This window comes from Pectinophora gossypiella, unplaced genomic scaffold (assembly GCF_024362695.1).
Source record: "Pectinophora gossypiella unplaced genomic scaffold, ilPecGoss1.1 Pgos_76, whole genome shotgun sequence".
NCBI classification, from domain to species: Eukaryota; Metazoa; Arthropoda; class Insecta; order Lepidoptera; family Gelechiidae; genus Pectinophora; species Pectinophora gossypiella.
In genome coordinates, this window is record NW_026063286.1 from 104,481 (window position 1) to 125,025 (window position 20,545).

At 39.9% G+C, this 20,545-nt stretch overlaps 1 protein-coding gene across 1 annotated transcript; it reads left to right on the forward strand.

The window, feature by feature from the left end:
• The first annotated feature begins 1,651 nt into the window (after positions 1-1,651).
• LOC126381663 (uncharacterized) lies at positions 1,652-18,173 on the forward strand. The gene is made up of 4 exons (XM_050031120.1): positions 1,652-1,867; positions 7,225-7,366; positions 7,967-11,782; positions 12,194-18,173. Exons 2-4 carry the CDS (start codon positions 7,241-7,243, stop codon positions 13,136-13,138), a joined length of 4,887 nt encoding a protein of 1,628 aa, XP_049887077.1. The 5' UTR covers positions 1,652-1,867; positions 7,225-7,240; the 3' UTR covers positions 13,139-18,173.
• The last annotated feature ends 2,372 nt before the right edge of the window (positions 18,174-20,545 follow it).

Here is a 20,545-nt window from a genome sequence, read left to right on the forward strand (position 1 = left end):
ATGTAAGTGATGTCATGTTAAAAATAATACCTCAAGAATCTCTTTAACTATATTACATGCTCTTAATAAAAAAAAACAGCAGAACGCATTCTAAGGTTTTTATTCGCTCTTAGTCCAGATTTAGTCCTATATTTGGATTTCCCTTCGCTGGTTGGAAGATGATTTTTTTTTTGTTTTGGTTTTCCCCGAAGGGTAACGCAAAGGGAACTATGCCCATACAGCCATGTCTTACGTATTTTTTTCTTGATAATTGATGAAATGATGAATGATGATGAAACCTAAGCCCCCACCCTCGGAGTAGACTCCTACTCCGAACCCCAAACGAATTAACTCAAAAGTCCGCATAAACTTTCGAGTTATAAAGTGGCTTCATGGCACGAAGCGAAAATAGGCAGATACACTATGTTTATTGAATACTCCGATATAATAACACTCGCGAATGTCTTCCGACTAACTTAATGCGATCATTAACCACAAAACACCACTTCGTATTAATTATTTAGATTATTCAATGAAGAAAGCAACTGTCCCGTTCCCGTTTCCCGCCAAAAAGCCGTTGGAAGATGAGACAGACAGTCGCTATTATAAAAAAACCGACCTGTCAAATCTTTAGGTTATGTAAGCTGACCCCGTGAGAAACGGCCGCCTATCATCCGCTTACAACTGAAGATGATGATGTATTCCAGTTTAATTAGGAGTGGTAGGTATTAACTAAAACTGTTACCAATGAGGGTTTTTCAGGTTACGTTCCCCAAAAATGATATAAATGGCGCTCTTGAGATTTAACATGATAATTTATCACCTATTTTCTCGGATACATAATTATTCAAAAATATGTATGATGTAATGGCAGACGCATATATACAAATAATTATGTATAGAATTCTGTTGCTGGCTATATTGCTTCTTTTTATTGTGATCACAATAATAACGGGTGGATGTATTGAATTGTGACGAAGGTCATCATTTATACCCAAAAACATACAAGATGCATATGCCTATTATCCATGAGATTAGAAGTTTAAGCAAAGGATTTTTTTTACAGCGCCAACTATATTTTTTTGGGGAAAATAGCCTGAAAAGTCCCTCATTAGGCAGATGAAGATCTAGAAGAAATCTCGATAAATCACTTTCGGTTCTAGTCGATTAATATTAATCGATTTTATATACATTCATCACAACCCTACAATGGAGCCCCTTGCCCCCCACCCCCCTGCATTACGATGACAATAGTTTGGGGGAGGGGGTGAATAATGCTCGCTCTCAGGGGTATTTTTTTAGGGTAAATTGGAAAATTTTTAAAACTAAAAATCTGAAGTATTTTATTTTAGTTTCTTAAATAGTATATCGTGCAGGGATTTTATTTAGGTATTGTCGCTCGATACAGCGACATTAAAATATGAATTAAATCCATGATTATGTTTTTCTGCTTAACATGGGTTAGTATTGTTTGTCGGTCCGCTGTGATGTACTTAAGAGTCTCTGTGCCGCTTCTATACAAATTCAATATCATTTCAGTAACTAAGAAGCAATGTAAATGCCTCTGATGCTCTAACAGAAAAAAAGGTCTCGCTGAGAAAATATGTTTTATTGAGTAGGGAAAATAAATCCCATAAATGGCAACCCAGTCTGCTTTTGTTGTCGCAAAAGAAAAATGGCCGATTGAAGGGACGTCAAAACTGCTTAGGCGAGTGATTTCGCTGAAAACGTGTAAATTTTCCACGAAAACTTCGCGAAAAGTGCAAGTTTAACTAAAGTGACGTGTACTAGTGTTGGTGGTGAAGTGTTCTAGTGATTTTTTGCGATAATAATTGCATGGTGAAGCGTAGTAACTATCGAGGATTTCTTCCGTTGAAATAAATGCACGGTACGTATTTTTCGCTTGTTCTTGTACTGTAACTGTTCTTAAAGTCCTTCTTTGACACGTCAGTATGCATATTATTCACGTATAGAGCAGCTATAGGTGGTAATTGTTAAGAAAATAAAGGCAGAACTGTGAGGAACTGACCTACGTACGTTTCTTTATATTACCTTCGAAATATCCTTGATATATCGCTAAAGCAATGTTTACTAGCCTTGATTATTATTGACATAAACGCTAAAAACGCGCAATAATCGAGTAATCTGAATCTTTGTTAGATATCTCAAATAAATCAGTTCAATATTCGTCATAATGTGTCAGAACCTCTAAATAGATCCAACGCGCGATTCTCGCCTTTCCGGACTCGATTGCAAGTTCCTAAACGTAAATACGAACTTTAAAAAAGTTATTTTCGAAAATGGAATCGCGAAAAAGTTATTTTTGGCGGGATTCCTCAAGAAAATCTCTCCAGCTAAGTTTTTTTCTCAATGGAGATAAAAATACCTTATTATTCTGTCTTATCACAAATTATTTACAATATACTCAACATTATATCTTATTTGATGGTGTAAAAGACTAAATTGGCTTGTGAAAATGTTAGTCCACTTAGTAGATTTTTACTTACGTCAATCAATTATAATTATTAAATCTATTTTTTTTTCATTCATCTGCTGAAGTTTTGGCACAGACATTAGACAGCAGATCCAAATAACATGTTGATGTTTTTGTAGCATTGCCTGTGTAAATAGGGACTATTTTTGTTTGTTTATCTTTAATTTAAAGAAAACGTTTTTCTTAAAAGATAATTTTAATGGTGGGTTTTGACACATGAGTCAGTTGAGTTCAAATTGATAAATAGAATCCGTAATCTTGAAAGCCTTGCTTCCGAAACATTGTCCAGTTATTTACAGGTCACTTTATATTAAATTAAATCTCTTATTTCGGAGTGCCTCATGGCAAAGGCCTCCTCCAATCCTTTCCAATGATGGCGATCAAGGGCCCGCAGTCATCTTGATCTCATCGTCCCATCTCCTTTTCGGTCTACCCCTTTTTCTGGCACCGTCTCGTGGATACCACTGGGTAATTGTCTGGCTCCACTTCTCCACTTTGGATCTTAGCATATGTCCGGTCCATCTCCATTTCTGCTGGTCTATTCTAGTTAGAACGTCAGTTAGTTTAGTTTTTGTCCTAATTTTTTCACTCTGTATCTTGTCTTTGATTCTTGTCAAAGACAAGAATCCGTAATACCATTATTACGGATACGTAACACCATTGTTATAATGAGGGACATGTGAATCTACATTCCACAAACATATTTATCAGGCAGCATTTCCTAAACTATGGTTTGTTGGCAAATAGTTTGTATAACATTCATGGTTAATGGACTTGTGGAAAATTAACAAAAGTTAATGAGTCCATTATCATTGTTTAAAGTTAACTTAAAAGTTAAATGACACTTGATTATTAATTATGTCAGCTAACAGCTAATGCCATGTAACAGCCTCCGTGGTCTAGTGGTTAGAGTGTTAGGCTCAAGATCTGGAGGTCCGGGTTCGATTCCCGATGGGGACGAAATCACTTTGTGAGACTGTCCTTTGTTTGGTAAGGGCTTTTCAGGCTTGAATCACCTGATTGTCCGAAAAAGTAAGATGATTCCGTGCTTCGGAAGGCACGTTAAGCCGTTGGTCCCGGCCATTAGCCGTAAAAACACCTCCACCAACCCGCAGTGGAGCAGCGTGGTGGAGTATGCTCCATACCCCCTCCGGTTGATTGAGGGGAGGCCTGTGCCCAGCAGTGGGACGTATATAGGCAGTTTATGTAACAGCTAATGGAGTATGGTACTTATCATGATTAAGGAACAATATGGACCCTGTAAGGGCACTGCAACTAGTAGAAAGGACAACATACTTAATTATTAGTCAGTGATAAAATGTATATTTATCATATTATATTTTAACAATATTATTGCACTTATATTTTAAGTTTTGTTTTATATGTTTATTATGATTTAATTCATAAAATGTTATTTAAAATTAGTCATTTTCATTTATGATTTATATGTACAAGTACTTACAAGTAGATAGGGTGTTAGGGACATTACAGTCTGATCACCTGATTGTCCAAAAGTAAGATGATCCGTGCTTCGGAAGGCACGTTAAGCCGTTGGTCCCGGTTACTACTTACTGATGTAAGTATGTAGTCATTACATGAGCCATGTCAGGGGTCTTTGGCGGCTCAATAGTAACCCTGACACCAGGGTGGATGAGGTTGGTATTCCACCTCACAACCCACATGAGAGAAGAGTGACATCGTAACAAATACTAAGGGGGATGATTCAGCTCATTATTATGAGTTCATATCAAGTGGAATTTCCCATCGTAAAAGTATAGAATAGAAAATAAATTAAAAAAAACACCATGAAGTTTGCGATGATTTACGTTACGAAGTCACTAACACCCTGCATATTCATTAATTGTGTAATAGCTTTTAGTGATAAGTAGTACCTTTAGTTGTTTTATAAGAAGTTTCCGTTGGTTTCATTTTTAATAGTGCCAGGAAGGTGGTTATATATTTTGAGTACTTTTCAAAGGGCTATTATAACACGCCACGGTCACGCCGTCAACTTAAAGTCATTACGATGTTTGGCAAGCCGATCCCTTGGGAGGAGCAAGTCAAATATCTCGGCGTAGTCTTAGATAGACGTCTTACTTTCAAGGCCCATATCAAACGAGTGCGCGATCGCGCCGCGTTTGTAATGGGCCGTCTTCATTGTCTCCTTAACAAGCGAAGTAAATTGTCCCTTAGGAATAAGGTGAAAATCTACACGACTTGCATCCGTCCGATCATGACCTATGCAGGGGTAGTTTTCGCTCACGCGAGCCCCTCTCAAATTCACCGTCTACAGGTAATACAAAATCGTTTCATGCGGAAAGCCACGGGAGCTCCGTGGTTCCTTCGCAATGAAAATCTGCACATTGACCTAGGTCTGCCAACCATTGCCCAATGGCTCAAATTAGCTTCCAAACGTTTTTTCGATTCTGCTCCGCACCACCCAAATCCCCTGGTAGTTGCGGCTTCCGAATACACCCCGCTTAGGGACGGTACTGAAAAGTATCGGCGTCCGAAGGACGTAATATACGATCCCGACGACCCGATTACCCTAGCCATAGAGGCAGCCAATCAGCTCGCGACACCAAACACTTCAGGACCCCGATACCGACCCCGCCGGCGTGGTCGACGATTTCCCTCATTCAGCGCTTATCGCTATCGACCCACTAGGGTCGATTAATTCTTTCAAATATTTTTCCTCTCAGACGACGCCCTGAGCCGAGGTTCGCGCCCAACTGGGCACCCTCAGGCCTGTTGTCTTAAACGTTGTACCGGGTGAGAGCCTTCAGCGCTCCCCATTTGTCCGGCCAAGTAGTTAATGCCATCTGCGGCAAATCTACAATAAGTCACGTCAAAAAAAAAAAAAAAAAAAAAAAAAAAAAAAAATATATATTTTGATTCACATAACTAGATGGATGGTGGGTAGCATCAGTCGGTCTTTATATCTTAAGGAGCAGTGGAATTTTTGCCTCGTCATTTAAAAAAATTAAGATATTTTTCAACAAGTATGTTTTCCATCATCAACGTTGTATCCATCTCAGTTTAGAACTTCGTTTTAGGAGCTGTAAGTTGTCTACTGATTAAACTGGTGACTCTGCCCATCCCATTGATGACTACGGGTGTGGTTTTATGTATGTAACTACGGAGTTCTTCTTTTCTACACCGTATTGCTCCATGGGCCAATCTTTCTCTTATTGTGTGTGTTGTGAGGTGGAACACCAGCAACGTGCCTTCCGAAGCACGGATCATCTTACTCTCGGACAATCAGGTGATCAGTCTGTAATGTCCTAACCAAACTAGGGATCACAAAGTGATTTTTGTCATATCTTCCCACTGGGATTCGAACCCGGGGCCTCCGGATCGTGAGTCCAACGCTCAACCACTGGACCACAGAGGCCGTGGCCAATGAAATCCATCTACAAGTTTCTAATAATATATGCACTGCATGTTTGCCTTGTATAGCTACCTATTTAGCAATGTTGAAAGTTGAATACTCTCTCCAATACTTCTATCTGTCCATTGCAATGTACAATGCTAAGATTGCAGCATAATAAGATAATTGAGACATAGCATTTGCATGATGCAAGATGCATTGAGTGATTCAACCGAGATGGGAATGAATAATGCGTGTCAATGACCCCTCGACGTCATTGCAAGTATGGTATAAGAAAACCAGGTATGCTCAAAAGTGACAGCTAACATTTCAAGGTTAGCCCAGCTGACGTCATCCCACCCTGCGTTGCCATTTCGTAGAAAATAAGTTACCCATAACCAATGTTACTAGTTTGCAAGGAAATATGGAACTTTTAGTAAAAGATTTACTTACGGTTGTAATGAAAATGAAATGAAATGAAAATATTGTTTATTGTATCCGATATAGGACTTAATTAGGTACATCATTTAATTATAAATACAGAGATATATTCAAACTTAGACCCAAATAAATCCATCTCTTAAAAACTGAGCAGAGGTCCCCAAACTAGGCACAGCCTGTATCTTGGGGAACCAAATTACAATTAGGTTGCTGAGTTTGTGCAAATAAGGTAAAATTAAATGTAGGTATACTAAAATTTAGGTTTACAAAGTTTCCCAAAATTATCACTAAAATTAACATACAACTTATAATAATAATAATAATATATTTATTTCAAGTCACAGGTACCCATACAGATAAAAACTAAACTAAGACTAAAATAAAAAAAAATGTATATAAATGTGTAAAAGGTAAACATAAAAAATGTAAAAATAAAATAGTAAAATTGTATACAACACAACACACTAAAAACTTATATTAGCCAAATTAACTTAGTCAAAACTGCAACTATTACAATGAGGTAAAGCATTGTGAAAATAAGAATTGATTAATGATTTTTATATGTGACAAGAACTCACACAGAGAAAATTAAATCGAATTTATTTTTTCGACTCGGACGGGACTTTAACCCGCAGCTCTCGTTAAGCCGGGACGAGCGTGTTAACAATTACCACACCCCGGACACTCTGTACAAAAAACTCATTCTTACCGTGCGCTGCCTAACTACGTAAGTGCGAGCGAGACGGAAAGTTCGCGCTCTTAATCCTTAGTAGTTTTATAGTCATCAAAACTAAAGTAAGTTTAAGAGGGGGTGAGGTGAATCTAGCTCGGAACTCGATACGAATTGCCGCGGCCTCCGCCCCGCGGCAATTCACAACAACAATTTGAATGTGGCCTTTTTAAGTTCCCTGGTGTTCATTGGTGGGTGTGGTTGTTCCAGATGTGAGGGTAGTGGCATGTGGGAGGCGGCGTGGTGGGGCGGCGGCGGCGGCGCGCTGGCGGCGCTCGCGCTGCTGCTGCTGCTGCGGGCCGCGCGCAGGCGCAAGCGACCCACGGCGCAGCCGCACGCGCACACTGAACAGGTAAACGTCACTTGTCACCTTTTTTTATATCAAATGGGTTTGCTCTTGACAGCATTTTGCCTCTTAAAGGGGTTAAGAAAGTGTCGACGGTGTAACGAGATTACCCAGGACTCAGATACACACTGCCACTGTAGTCCTGCGGTACACCGGCTTGCTTCTCAATGGGGCAGCGCCGGTTCGAACACCGGTACATGACTTGCACCAATGACTTGTTAATATATCTTAAATGCAGTTTTCATTAACACAGTTGGCTCGACCATTATAGACGGCGATACGGCTTACCACCTATCACCACCTATATCTACATCATCTTCATCTTGTAATGGTTGCACCTCTGATTAAGCCGTTGGTCCCGGTTACTACTTAATGATGTATGTACGTAGTCGTTACATGAGCCACGTCGGGGGCCTATGGCGGCTCAATAGTAACCCTGACACCAGGGTTGATGAGGTTGGTAATCCACCTCACAACCCACATAAAAGAAGACCTGTGACTACTCATTCATTGCGTCATAACTATAGCATTTTACCAGGGATCACTTAGCTTAAAGCTATCAAGTTCCAAGGATTTTGCTTCTAAATGCTCTCCTGTATGTTCCAGGTGCTGGTGTCGCTAGCGCCGGCCGCGCCCGCGCCGCGCCCCTCCGCCGTCCCCGCATCCCCACCACCCCCCGCTGCTCCCACCCCCGTCTACACAGCTCCGCCACCGCCAAAAGACACACTCGCACTCCTGGCCGCCCCGGCTGACGACCACTCCGTCCCGCATATCATTGTAGTGCACAATTCTCCCCAGCCTATCCCTCATCCCGGACAAGCGTCCCAGCCTGATCCTTCAGCATCCGCATCCCGACCACAGCCGAGTACCTCAGAGTACGCGGGCATCCCGAAATTACCCCTCCCCGAGCAGTGGCTGCATAAAAGACCTTTCGATTACAAATACCCAGCCATCCCCCGTCCTTTAGCGCAGATCGGAGCTGATTTGGGTGCTGAGTTGACTCAAGAGTCCCGCGCCAAGAAATACAGCGCAACCCGCTCTCCGTCTTTGGAGAAGGACGAGAAATCCCCCTTTCTATCGAGCGCTAAGTCCGTGGACTCCGACGTGTTCGGCTTCGACCCTGAGAGCGTCAGGAAACTGAGCGAGACGGAGGAAACGATGATGTCCCCGAAGGAACCCGAGGAGTCTCCGAGTAACCTGAGGCGGTTCAGGTCTGTGAGTACGAGGCTCAACATGTGCAGTGTCAACGAGAGTCCGCACGAGACGCAACAGGAACGATCAGAGATGCAGAACTCGCCGCGTGTTCTCGAATGTAGTTCGGCGAAGGATAAGTCCTCGACGCCAAAGTTCGACTTTTCGCCCAAAATCTTAGCGGACTGCATAAGTTCCCCGCGTTTCTTTACGCCGCCCGAAACGGTGTCGCCCATGTTTTTCGCCGAACCTTCTCCGAAATCTGTCTACTACGACACGGTTCGATCCCCGAAATTCTTTCCAGAAACGCCTCGAGAAGAGATTACTATACCGCAATCACCGAAAGCTTTAGGAGACAATGTAAATAGGAACGGAGTTGAGAAGCCCAGTTCTCCAAGAGTGACTACCCTTAGCGGAAGGCCTAGTCCAAAAGTCCATAGCTACAATAAAGAGAACTACTTTACATTCGAAGCTATGGTAGCTGAGAGCGCGTCAAGAATGTCTCCACGACCAAGAAAGTATGGGGGAAGAAACTCCATAGAACGAGAAAGGTTTACTCCACCAGCCGATAAAGATATCAAGAAATATCGTCGACATAACAGTTGCGATACGAATTACAAAAATATTGAGTTGAATGTAACGAAATGTAACGACAACAAGATGGAAACCGAAGATATAATTGAAAGTGTCGATAAGAGTGAAGATGTGGTCGACTGCTGCGCCAAAATCGATTCGTTGCAGATAGATGACGCGGAAAAATCCGAGTTGTTGCCGAGTCCTGCGAGCACAGCTCACGCGAGACGACAGAGGCTGAAATCTATATCCCTAGACTCAGATAACGCTAAAATCATCGAACAAAATCTTGGATTGCCTATCGCTAAGCAGATGAAGGACCAAATGAACGAAGCATACAAAAATCAGGAAGTCAGCACATCTTATGAGAGTATGGAACGGTTTTCCAAAACGCCTACGAACGAGAAACCGATTTTTAAGTTTGATGAAGACGTTAAAGACAAGCATCAAGAACCGATCTCACCTGATCTGAAGAAGAAGAGTTTACGGCAAAGTGATACTCAGTCCTTCTTAGACATGCCCAGGTTTTCGCCAAAAGAATTCGAAATTACCGTCACTACTGAAGAAGGTTCGACTATGGCTGCAGATGTTCAAACGAAACGAAAAGGCAAACCGAATCTGACGATAGATCTTTCAATCCGCGATCAGGAATTGGAGAAGGAACTTTTAGAATTCGAAAAGCTTTACTCAAATTCAGAAGAAAAGAAAGTTAAAACTCCTACTCTGAAAGTTAAATCGACTTCGTTAGACTCTTCTGAGACTAGCAACTTATCCCTCCCGCAGAAAAAGGCTCTGGACGTCCCACAGAATTCAGTATCAGTGCCGAACACTCCTAAGCGGCAGTTAAAACGCATCCTTGCTCAAAAATCTAAAGATTTCACAGGCGGAAAGTTAGGGTTCAACTCCATACAGAGTAACGCAGAACGTCGCCTTTACATGAAGGGTCAAGACAGTGGCATATTCTTGAGAGAGAACCATGCATCTCTGATGCTGTACCAGCCAGGATCATCAAGGATGGGCTCACGAACGATGGGGTCTTTCGACGAAAACATGACCGAAAATCCACCAGAGATAAACATATCCGGGACAGATAACAGGAGTTATGCGGTTGAACCGGGACACACTTTGGGTTCTAACCTTTTTAAACAGAACCTTAGTGTTTCTAGTACTAATTTGAAGACTTTGCCAGAAGGCGTGCCCTCTGACAACTTCGAGCCAAGTGCGGAAGACGAGAAGATTACAAAGAAGTTACATAGAAGGAATTCTAACCAAAGTCTACTGCTAAGCACACATAGTCTACAAAGTTCAAACTGTTCGCTCAACAGTTCTGGAGCGTCCTGTCATAACCTAACCACAGTTAGAACCAGTTTTAGCAATTTCAGTCTCAACTCTGACTGTCGACAAAAGAAGCTATCATTGGAACGAAGGGATTCGTTAATAAATACGGAACATTTGACGCCAACAACTAGAGTCATTTGTACGTCAAATACTAACGTAAGTGGGGAGTCGAAGAACTGCCTTCTACAACGTCGTGGCTCGAATAACAGTCTGACTTTGAATATATACTCTTCGAATAACCTGAGCAGACATTCTAGCAATAGCTCTTTGAATAAAGAAGCGAAACCTTTGCAAAAGAAGGGTTTGTTGGAACGCAGAAGTTCAAACACCAGTCTTACTCTAAACATAAACAATTCTAACCCCCAACTGTCTGTGAATCGGGGTTTGAGTATCTCCAACTACAACCTGAACGGATCGACTTGTAACTTGAGTAGATACAACAGCAACCTCAGCATCGACAATCCAACAGTCGAACCTAGAAAAGGTATTTTAGAGCGACGCAGCTCCAACACTTCTTTAACCTTAAACATCCAAAGACAAGAACCGAGGGATTTGGAAATCGATGAAAACTTAATCGAACCGAACTTAAAAGACTTGCCGCATAGAGATAAACATAGAAAATCATTAAGCACTGAGAACTTAATACCTAAGTCTTATAAATGCCGAAGTAGACGTCCGAATGAGAAAGGGATGAGTTTCGGATCTCACGACAACCTTTGGTCTAATTCGTATTCAGAGCCAGAGCAAGAGTACCCGCAAAATTTGACATTCGTTTGCGGCGATCAGGAGAATGAGATCATCTACGCATTCGGAAGGCAAGAAAACCAGAACTACCAGCCGGGTTTCGTCAGAAATATAACGACGAAGCCTCTCAGTCCTCAGACAACTTCAGAGGACTTCAGATTGTATTTGGCGAATATGCAACATCTCCAGAACGCATCAAGGTTGCTAACTAGACAGCAGCTCAGAGATTTGAGCGCGATTTTCCAGAATGGTTACACGGAGGTGCCTTGCGTGTCGAAGGAGCAACCATGCTGTACCATCAGGAAGCTGGACGATATTTCGAAGGACAATCCTCAGATGGCTTTACCAGATCCGGCGATGGCGAATCCTTGTACGGAATACCAGAAGAAGCTGTTACGCAGTGTACATCAGGAGTTTTGGGAGATGCCGACCAATTTCCAAGAAAAGCCCATAGTGTCCGGGTCGCATCCTAAAAATAGATATAAGACCATACTCCCCAATGAACACTCGAGGGTCATTTTGAAGCCAGACGCGGGGTCAGCGACCGAAGGATATATTAATGCCAATTATATTAAGGTCAGTTTCTTTATTGATTTTTATTACTTTTAGTATAATATAATACCACTATAGTCACGGCTTTTTAAACCGGGAGGGAGAGAGCTGGTTCAAACCGCAGTACCGGACTTGCACCAATGTTAAACTACTATATCTCAACTGCAAAGTTTCTGTGCCGATGTTTTTCTAGCAGTTTCTTGTCCTCGGCTATAAAGGTTGTGAGAATCTGCAGTAGTTTTAGGCGGATGAGACGTTCGTTATGTAAAAATTAATGCAAAGCGTAACTTTGTTACTTACTGAATAAAGATACGAGTACATTTCTATTTTGGGGTATGGAGCATAACTCCACGCTGCTCCACTGCGGGTTGATGGTGGTGGTTTTTACGGCTAATAGCCAAGACGGTTTGTTAACATACTAATTATATTTTCCAGGGGCATGAGTACACGAAGAACAGTTACATCGCGACCCAGGGCCCGCTCCAGAACACGATCTACGATTTCTGGCTGATGGTCCATCAGAACACGACGGACCATCGCCTCCAGAACCCCCCGGAACCGGACCAGCCGCCAGGGGTGCAGAAAATCGTGATGCTCACCAACTTATCCGAAAACCAACGGCAAAAGTGCGAGCAGTATTTCCCTGTGGGACTGAATGAGGAGATTACCTTCCACAGTCCAGAATACACAGAATCTGCCAGCTTTTTCGACGACGCTGGGCTGTTGAGGAACAGCTTCACCATAAAAAATGTTGGTATGGTCAAAAAGTGCGGGTATACCATACGTAAATTACAAGTGAAGTACAGCAAGCGACAAAAGTGCGAAGTGACTAAAGGAGAAAGTGAAAAAGTGAGCGAGCAAAGTGATGACAGTGATAGTGACATAACAGTGTACCACTATTGGTTCGACAATTGGGCTGATCATAAGTGTCCTAAGGACGTGAATGCACTTTTGAATCTGAGTTTAGACGTCCTAATAGGCGTATCATATGACTTTGTCAACTCCTTGGACGAGGTTAATGAACTGTGCCCGTGTGAGAGTCCTAAAGCGGACTTGCATTTCATTTACCCCCCTTCGGAATCCGAAGAGGCGAAGTGTAAGGTTAACATACCTGATATTCCTGTGGTAACGCCGTTGCAGTTCGCTCTAGACCGTTGTCCCCCTACGATTATCCACTGCTCAGCTGGTATAGGCCGGACTGGCTGCCTTATAGGCATTTTGAACGGCATAAAGCAACTGGCCAATGAGCACAAAGTTGACGTTTTGGGTATAGTTTGCAATATGCGACTCAATCGGGGCGGTATGGTACAGAATTCTGAACAGTACGAGTTAATACATAAGGTTCTTTGTCTATTTGAGCGGGCGTGCTTAGGGTTATAGCCAGATTAGAGATTTCCTATTTATTTGTGATGTGTGAGAGATATTACATCTATCCAACATTCGTGGTTAGGATATATATAATATATATAAATAGCCTATATACGTCCCACTGCTGGGCACAGGCCTCCCCTCAATGAACCGGAGGGGGTATGGAGCATACTCCACCACGCTGCTCCAATGCGGGTTGGTGGAGGTGTTATTACGGCTAATAGCCGGGACCAACGGCTTAACGTGCCCTCCGAAGCACGGAATCATCTTACTTTTTCGGACAATCAGGTGATTCAAGCCTGAAAAGTCCTTACCAAACAAAGGACAGTCTCACAAAGTGATTTCGACAATGTCCCCATCAGGAATCGAACCCGGACCTCCAGATCGTGAGCCTAACGCTCTAACCACTAAACCACGGAGGCTGTTGTGAAAATTCGACCTTATTAATACTGTACTGTGATCGTTATTTGCAGGGTCGCATGCTGATTGACGGAATACCATTGTAAACCATAGACAATTAGTGCCGACGGAATCAATCAGCTTACGACTATACAAATCGCGATCACAATGCTATATTAATAAGGTCGATTTTTCTAGTTTTCGGCTGTCGGCTGTAATTTTGTCTATAGTTTGATCGTGGTTTTACCTTGGTATTCCCACGGTATTCCATCAATCAGCGTACGATCCTATAAATATCGATCATAGTGCAGTAATAATAAGATCGATTTTTCGAAACTTCGTCGGCAATAATTTTGTCTATGGTGTGATCGTGGTATTCCCACGGTATTCCGTCAATCAGCATACGACCCTACAAATAACGGTCATAGTACAGTAATAATAAGGTCGATTTTTGTTTGAATAAAAGTCATGATTGACGAATGATTGGTGGATAGATGTAATACCTCTACCAGTTGAAGTTGTCGGTGGCGCCATCTGTGTGGCTGTTTTTGATATCATCACCTTGTAGCGTAAATCCATTGATTTACTACTACCGTAGATACAACGCTTTATACAAAAATGCGGCGAAAACTTGTCGCTTGTTAAGCTATACATTCGTACACAGCGGTATAATACATTCAATAAAATCGTGTCAAATTAAGAAAGCACGCATCGTTTTACTACGAATATTAGCGCGTGTTGCTTCGTAACGCGGTCGGGTTATATTGCGACTCGGATTGACCGGAAGAACTTGCATTAGTGTATTTTAAACTCAAATAATAATTTTGTAGGGTTTTACTGCGAAAATTAAAATGTTTAAACTATGATGACATGCACAATGTCATTACTTATTAGAAATATGATGTTCCATCCTTCTTTTATAGCTTTGAGTGTCTAAGTTTTTACCACGCACATTCCCGTGTTGCGAGTTCGGCGCCTATCGTAATGGATGACATATTCTTATATATGAGAAAATATCATAACAAACATACAGATGGCGCTAAGAGACAATAATATTGACTGCTAAAATATTTTATCACCTTTTATACTCTGTTTTCCTCATTCAATGAATAAAAGTTATATTTAGTACCTATATAACATGGAATAATAATACGTATAGAACGGACAAACTCCACCCCCCGCACCGATGATTCGTCTCGGTGCCGAGATAGCTTTACGGGATCATTTGTCTCGCTCGCACCTACGCTGTAAAGCAGGGATGTTAGGGAGCTCCGTAACCGAAACTATCGGATATCCGATACAAAAAATCATCGGTAACCGTAACCGAATCCGAAATAAAAGTTTCGGATAATATCGGATAGGTGCGGAGCATAATTGAGACACGTTATGACAAGTTTTGATCGGCTGGCCACTGCCAGTGCCGCGCGCATTGATTGTTTTTTACTTTTGTCGTCATAACATTAATAAAACCACTTTATTACCGGTTTAAAAAACTGACGACAATTTTTATTTTTTTCTATTTAACTTATGTAATATGAATATTTATAAAAAAAACCTAATAATTAGTTCGACAGCTTATCACGTTGTTCTATGACGTCACAGTGTGCTTTTTCATACAGATTCCATAGTAATTTCGTTTTTAGACGTTTGGTAAAAAGTAATTGGGTACTTGACAGTTTTCGGACAAGTATTTTAAAAATTACAAACGCTTATTTTATACCTTGTAAAATATTTTCTCGAAAACCCTTCTTATAATAGGAAAAACTTACTTTTCATTATTAATTTCAAATGACAATGGGCACTTTTGTATGAAACTTGGTCCAAGAACCTCCACTGATGAGACTTATATGTAATGAAAGCATATGCTTTCCCTATGATTCTGGCAAAGTTCTATCAGATTCTGTCCCGGGGTTCTTTTTTGATGGCCATGTTTGTCCTGGCTAAAAATGTGATAAAATACAGTGGGAGCTAAAATCGACTCAAGATTTGTTGCTGGATAACTAAGTCTACATAAATAATTATGTATCATATTGTAAATCATTTTAAAGAGGATCTTTTCCAGAATCCGAAACATAAAAAAAATAAAAAAAAGTCTTTATGTCAGCGAATTATAGTCAATTTATATCTGCAGCGCCATTGTTTCTCGGTAGCTAAGTTCAAGTTTCATGCCTTTTACCCCTTCCAAAAGTATCTTACCGATTTTTTTTATATTGCTTCCGGAATTTGATCTGAGTGATAATAACAAGAAAAATAAATAGACACCTCTCCGATAGAGACCGCCTAAGCTGTTGCCTATTGCAAGAAATCGTCATTATTAGCAAGTCATTACGGTATTGCATATAAGCTTATCAGCAACTTGGAACTTGGTCCAAGAACCTCCACTGGTGAGACTTGCATGTAATGATAGCTTATACTTGTCCTATGATTCTGGCAAAGTTCTATCAAACTCTGTCCTAGGGTTTTTTTACGGCCATGTTTGTCCTGAATGTACAGTAGTGGACTGCAAAATCACCTCAGGATTTGTTGTCGAAAAACTATTTAACTAAGTCTATATACATAATTATATATCATAATGTATATCAATTTTAAAGGGGAAGGTTATCAGAATCAGAAACACAAATAAAAAAAAATGCATTATGTAAACGACTTTTAGCCAACTCACGTCCGTAGCACCATTTTTCTCAGCAGCTACGTACGAGTTTCGCGCCTTCCAACCTTTCCAAAGGAGCCCAATCATTTTTTCCTTCTTCTGATATTACATTCTTAACCTGACAAGTGACAACCGCGTAAGCTATGGACCTATTGCAAGATAACGTACTCAAAGGCTAGTCATTATAATCCAACAGACGTAACATGATTAGAATGCGGGAGGACGCAAGTGACAACAACAAGAAATAAAATAGATACCACTCCGATAGAGGCCGCGTAAGCTATGGACCTATTGCAAGATAACGTACTCAAAGGCTAGTCATTATAATAGGACAAGTATAAGCTATCATTACTTACATGCAAGTCTCACCAGTGGAGGTTCTTGGACCAAGTTCCAAGTTGCTGATAAGCTTATATGCAATACCGTAATGACTTGCTAATAATGACGATTTCTTGCAATAGGTAATAGCTTAGGTGGTCTCTATCGGAGCCGTGTCTATTTATTTTTCTTGTTATTATCACTCAGATCAAATTCCGGAAGCAATATAAAAAAAAATCGGTTAGATACTTTTGGAAGGGGTAAAAGGCATGAAACTTGAACTTAGCTACCGAGAAACAATGGCGCTGCAGATATAAATTGACTATAATTCGCTGACATAAAGACTTTTTTTTTTTTTTTATGTTTCGGATTCTGGAAAAGATCCTCTTTAAAAAGTCTACATAAATGATACATAATTATTTATGTAGACTTAGTTATCCAGCAACAAATCTTGAGTCGATTTTAGCTCCCACTGTATTTTATCACATTTTTAGCCAGGACAAACATGGCCATAAAAAAAGAACCCCGGGACAGAATCTGATAGAACTTTGCCAGAATCATAGGGAAAGCATAAGCTTTCTTTACATATAAGTCTCATCAGTGGAGGTTCTTGGACCAGATTCGCCCATTCTCCTTTCGCGCGGAAACGATTGGTCACGTGGTGTTTTACCCAGTGACGTCACATTTCAACAAGCGAAGAAACTGTCAAACAGTATAACTTGACAGATAGTTTTTGTTTATTTTGTGAAATGTGACGTCACACACGGAGCTCAATAATGGCCGCCCGTGTTTCGGGTCTTGTAATACACAGATAAAAAATAGCATTCTAATTTTGTAAAAATAAAATATTAAATGATAAACTACCATTTTCGACATATTTCATATGTTTTTACAACTGTCAAGTAGACAATTGAATTGACTGTCGGGTGAAGGAAGAGTCGAGAGGAAATAGAACAAATCTAACTTTTTATTCATTGGGTAAGGAATCACGGTGAATCAGGAAACCTACGCTTTAAAAGAGGCATCCTATAAATATTCAGGCCCCAATTCCTGCAGACTCCTCCTAATTTTATTTTAAGTTATACCCGTCATTTTATTATCCGCCGAAAAGGAAAGGGACGGATGATTGTCAACTATGAATAACCCGGGCGAAATAAACAGACATCTCGCTGGTATACAATCCGTTTGACGTCTACTTAACTCTGTCGGGTTATTGGCCGATGTAAATTGTTTTAGACGGTTGTATTAGATATCTGCTTAAAATTGACGTGTGCTCCATCAATTTTATGCTCGTCGATTACACGTCCCTTTCTTTTTCAGCGGATAAGAAATTGACAGGTATAACTTAAAATAAAATTAGGAGGTGTCTGCAGGAATTAGCACCAATGGAATCTTAATTTTAAATTTAATTAACTATTTTTTGTTAATAAGGAATGGCCAATTTTTAACTTAGAGGTCTATAAATATTAGTAATAGTAAGTATGTTGTTAAAAAAAGAATTTTATTTCGCACAACTTGTTTTTATGTAAATGACGTGTACATTACAGTATTTTTTTTAATTTCTAGAAGTAAAAAGATAAAATAATTTATTCATGTGTAGATAGACAATTAAAAAAATATATTGATTTTATTTTTTGTCAAAATAGTCATAAGGTGTTAGTCAGCATTTAAAATTAAAAGTAATAAAATTGAATGTATGTGTGTCTAATATATGTTTTTTTTTTAGTTTTATTAACTATAATGTGATGAAAAAATATATAAAATATAGTACAAAATATTATTTTTCCTTTAATGAAAATTTTTGACCCTTCGTTTTTGAGTAAAAGTAACGTTAAAAAAGTGGATTAGAATTAGAATATTTCCACTTTCGTCTTATACATCTAGATACGATTGTTTTTTTTTTAATTTTGCTGTTAAAATGTAATATTTATATTTAATAATAATTCTAGTTAAAATTACCGTTACAATGTACTGAGCATATTTGAAGATAACTATATACTTCGTAAGAATGTCGAAATATAAGATTTTCAAGATTATTAGATAAGCCATCATCAAGACGAATCCTCGAAACATACTTATATACAGGTTGTTAGTGACATCGTAACGAAAACTTTGAGGGACGATTAAGACCATGATTCTGAGTTGATATCAAGTGGAATTTTCAGTCGCATTCATGTCCTTTTTGTGTTTTTTTTTTAATATTTTCAGTTCCATATTTTTTCGAAGAAAAATTCCACTTGATATTAACTCAGAATCATGGTCTGAATCATCCCCCTGAGTATTCGTTACGTTTCACGCCCACACGCCCGTTAAGTCTAATGGGGTAGGCAGAGCCACAAATAAACAAGCCACCACTTAATCAAGACGAATTCTTGAAACATACTTGTATACACACAACCACACATAACACACGCCCGTTTTGTCTAATGGGGTGGGCCACAAATAATCAGAAGACAAATCATTCCCCTCAGTATTCATTACGGTGTGACTAACACCCTGCATACACCCACTCCTCGCCAGCAATGTTCAAGTCCCATGTAATAGGGGGCAAGTCCATTGCCATTAACCGGGCACAAATCCTGCAAACCACGTCATATCATCATTGGCCTTATACGTCTGTTTCAGACGATTTATGACGTCATTGCCTCGAAGAAATGCACTTTCTTTCATGGCTGTGCAAGCCAATCCTAGAGCGGCAAACTCTACCGCACACTGCAGGAGAAGTCTCCAACTGGTGGATTGTTGTTGGTTTGATGGCGTTTCATTCTCCTGCTCGCCAGTGTGTCAAACCAGGATACCAATACACGTGACACCAATTTACGTGATATCAATTTATGTATAATCCATGATGGAATATTGCGGACGGCCTCCTTGGTGGGTTGAGCGTTGGGCTCGCGATCAGGAGGTCCCGGGTTCGAATCCCAATGGTGACATCACAAAATTCACTTTGTGATCCTTAGTTCGATTACGATATTACTAGCTTACCTGATTGTGCGAAAGTAAGTTCGGTTACTATTTACTGTTGTAAGTAAGTAGTCGTTACGTGAGCCATGTCAGGGGCATTTGGCGGCTCAATAGTAACCCTGACACCTGGGTTGATGGGGTCGGTTATCGGAGAGACTTTCCAGGCCAGGATCCCTTGACTTTCCCTAAATAAAAAATAAAATAAAAATGTGTTTATTATCAGAAATAATACAAAAAGAAAAAAGGCATATGATTGAGGTAGGGTACATTACTAAGTTTAATAAAATGAACAGACTGAGACATACGTACGGTCACGAGCATTAATATGTATACACTTTGATACCATGTCACATTAACTTTTTTGACAAATTGAACTGTAAGTCTCACTAAATGTCAAATAATTATGTTAGTGCGAGTCCTAAAGTGGGTACATTATATTGTAGGTACTTGTACGGAGTGTAAGTGACATCGTAAGGAATACTGAGGGGGATGATTCTGAGTTAATATCAAATGGAATTTTCCATAGCAAAAGTATAGAATTGAAAGTAATTTAAAAAATAATATGAATTTTGCGACAGAAGATTTCACTTGATATTTACTTAGAATCATGGTGTGAATCATCCCCTCAGTATTCGTTACGATGTCACTAACACCCTGTATAGGTGCTGCATAACGGTGCTCTCATTTCACCTTCTAATTTCATTGATTTCAAACATATAATAATAATAATAATTCAAATTCTTTATTCAGGCAACCAGGCCCATACAATTATTACTGATTACAATTATTATTGATTTCAGACATACATATGCATCTTTTGTTATGACACCGAGTCGAAATACATATTTCAACTATTATTCTTCTCCAAAATAAAGAGAAGCAATATAGATAACATACCTAATTCTATGCAAATCACATGCAAATATGTACTATTTATTTTTTATATATGCCTCTGCGATTATTATTATTATTTATTTTATTTTCAGACATTTGTCCATAGTTTGTTAGTAACAATACTTATAATACTTAGTAATTATACTTATGTATAATTATGTACCCGAGCAATGAGATAATAGGTTATTATTACG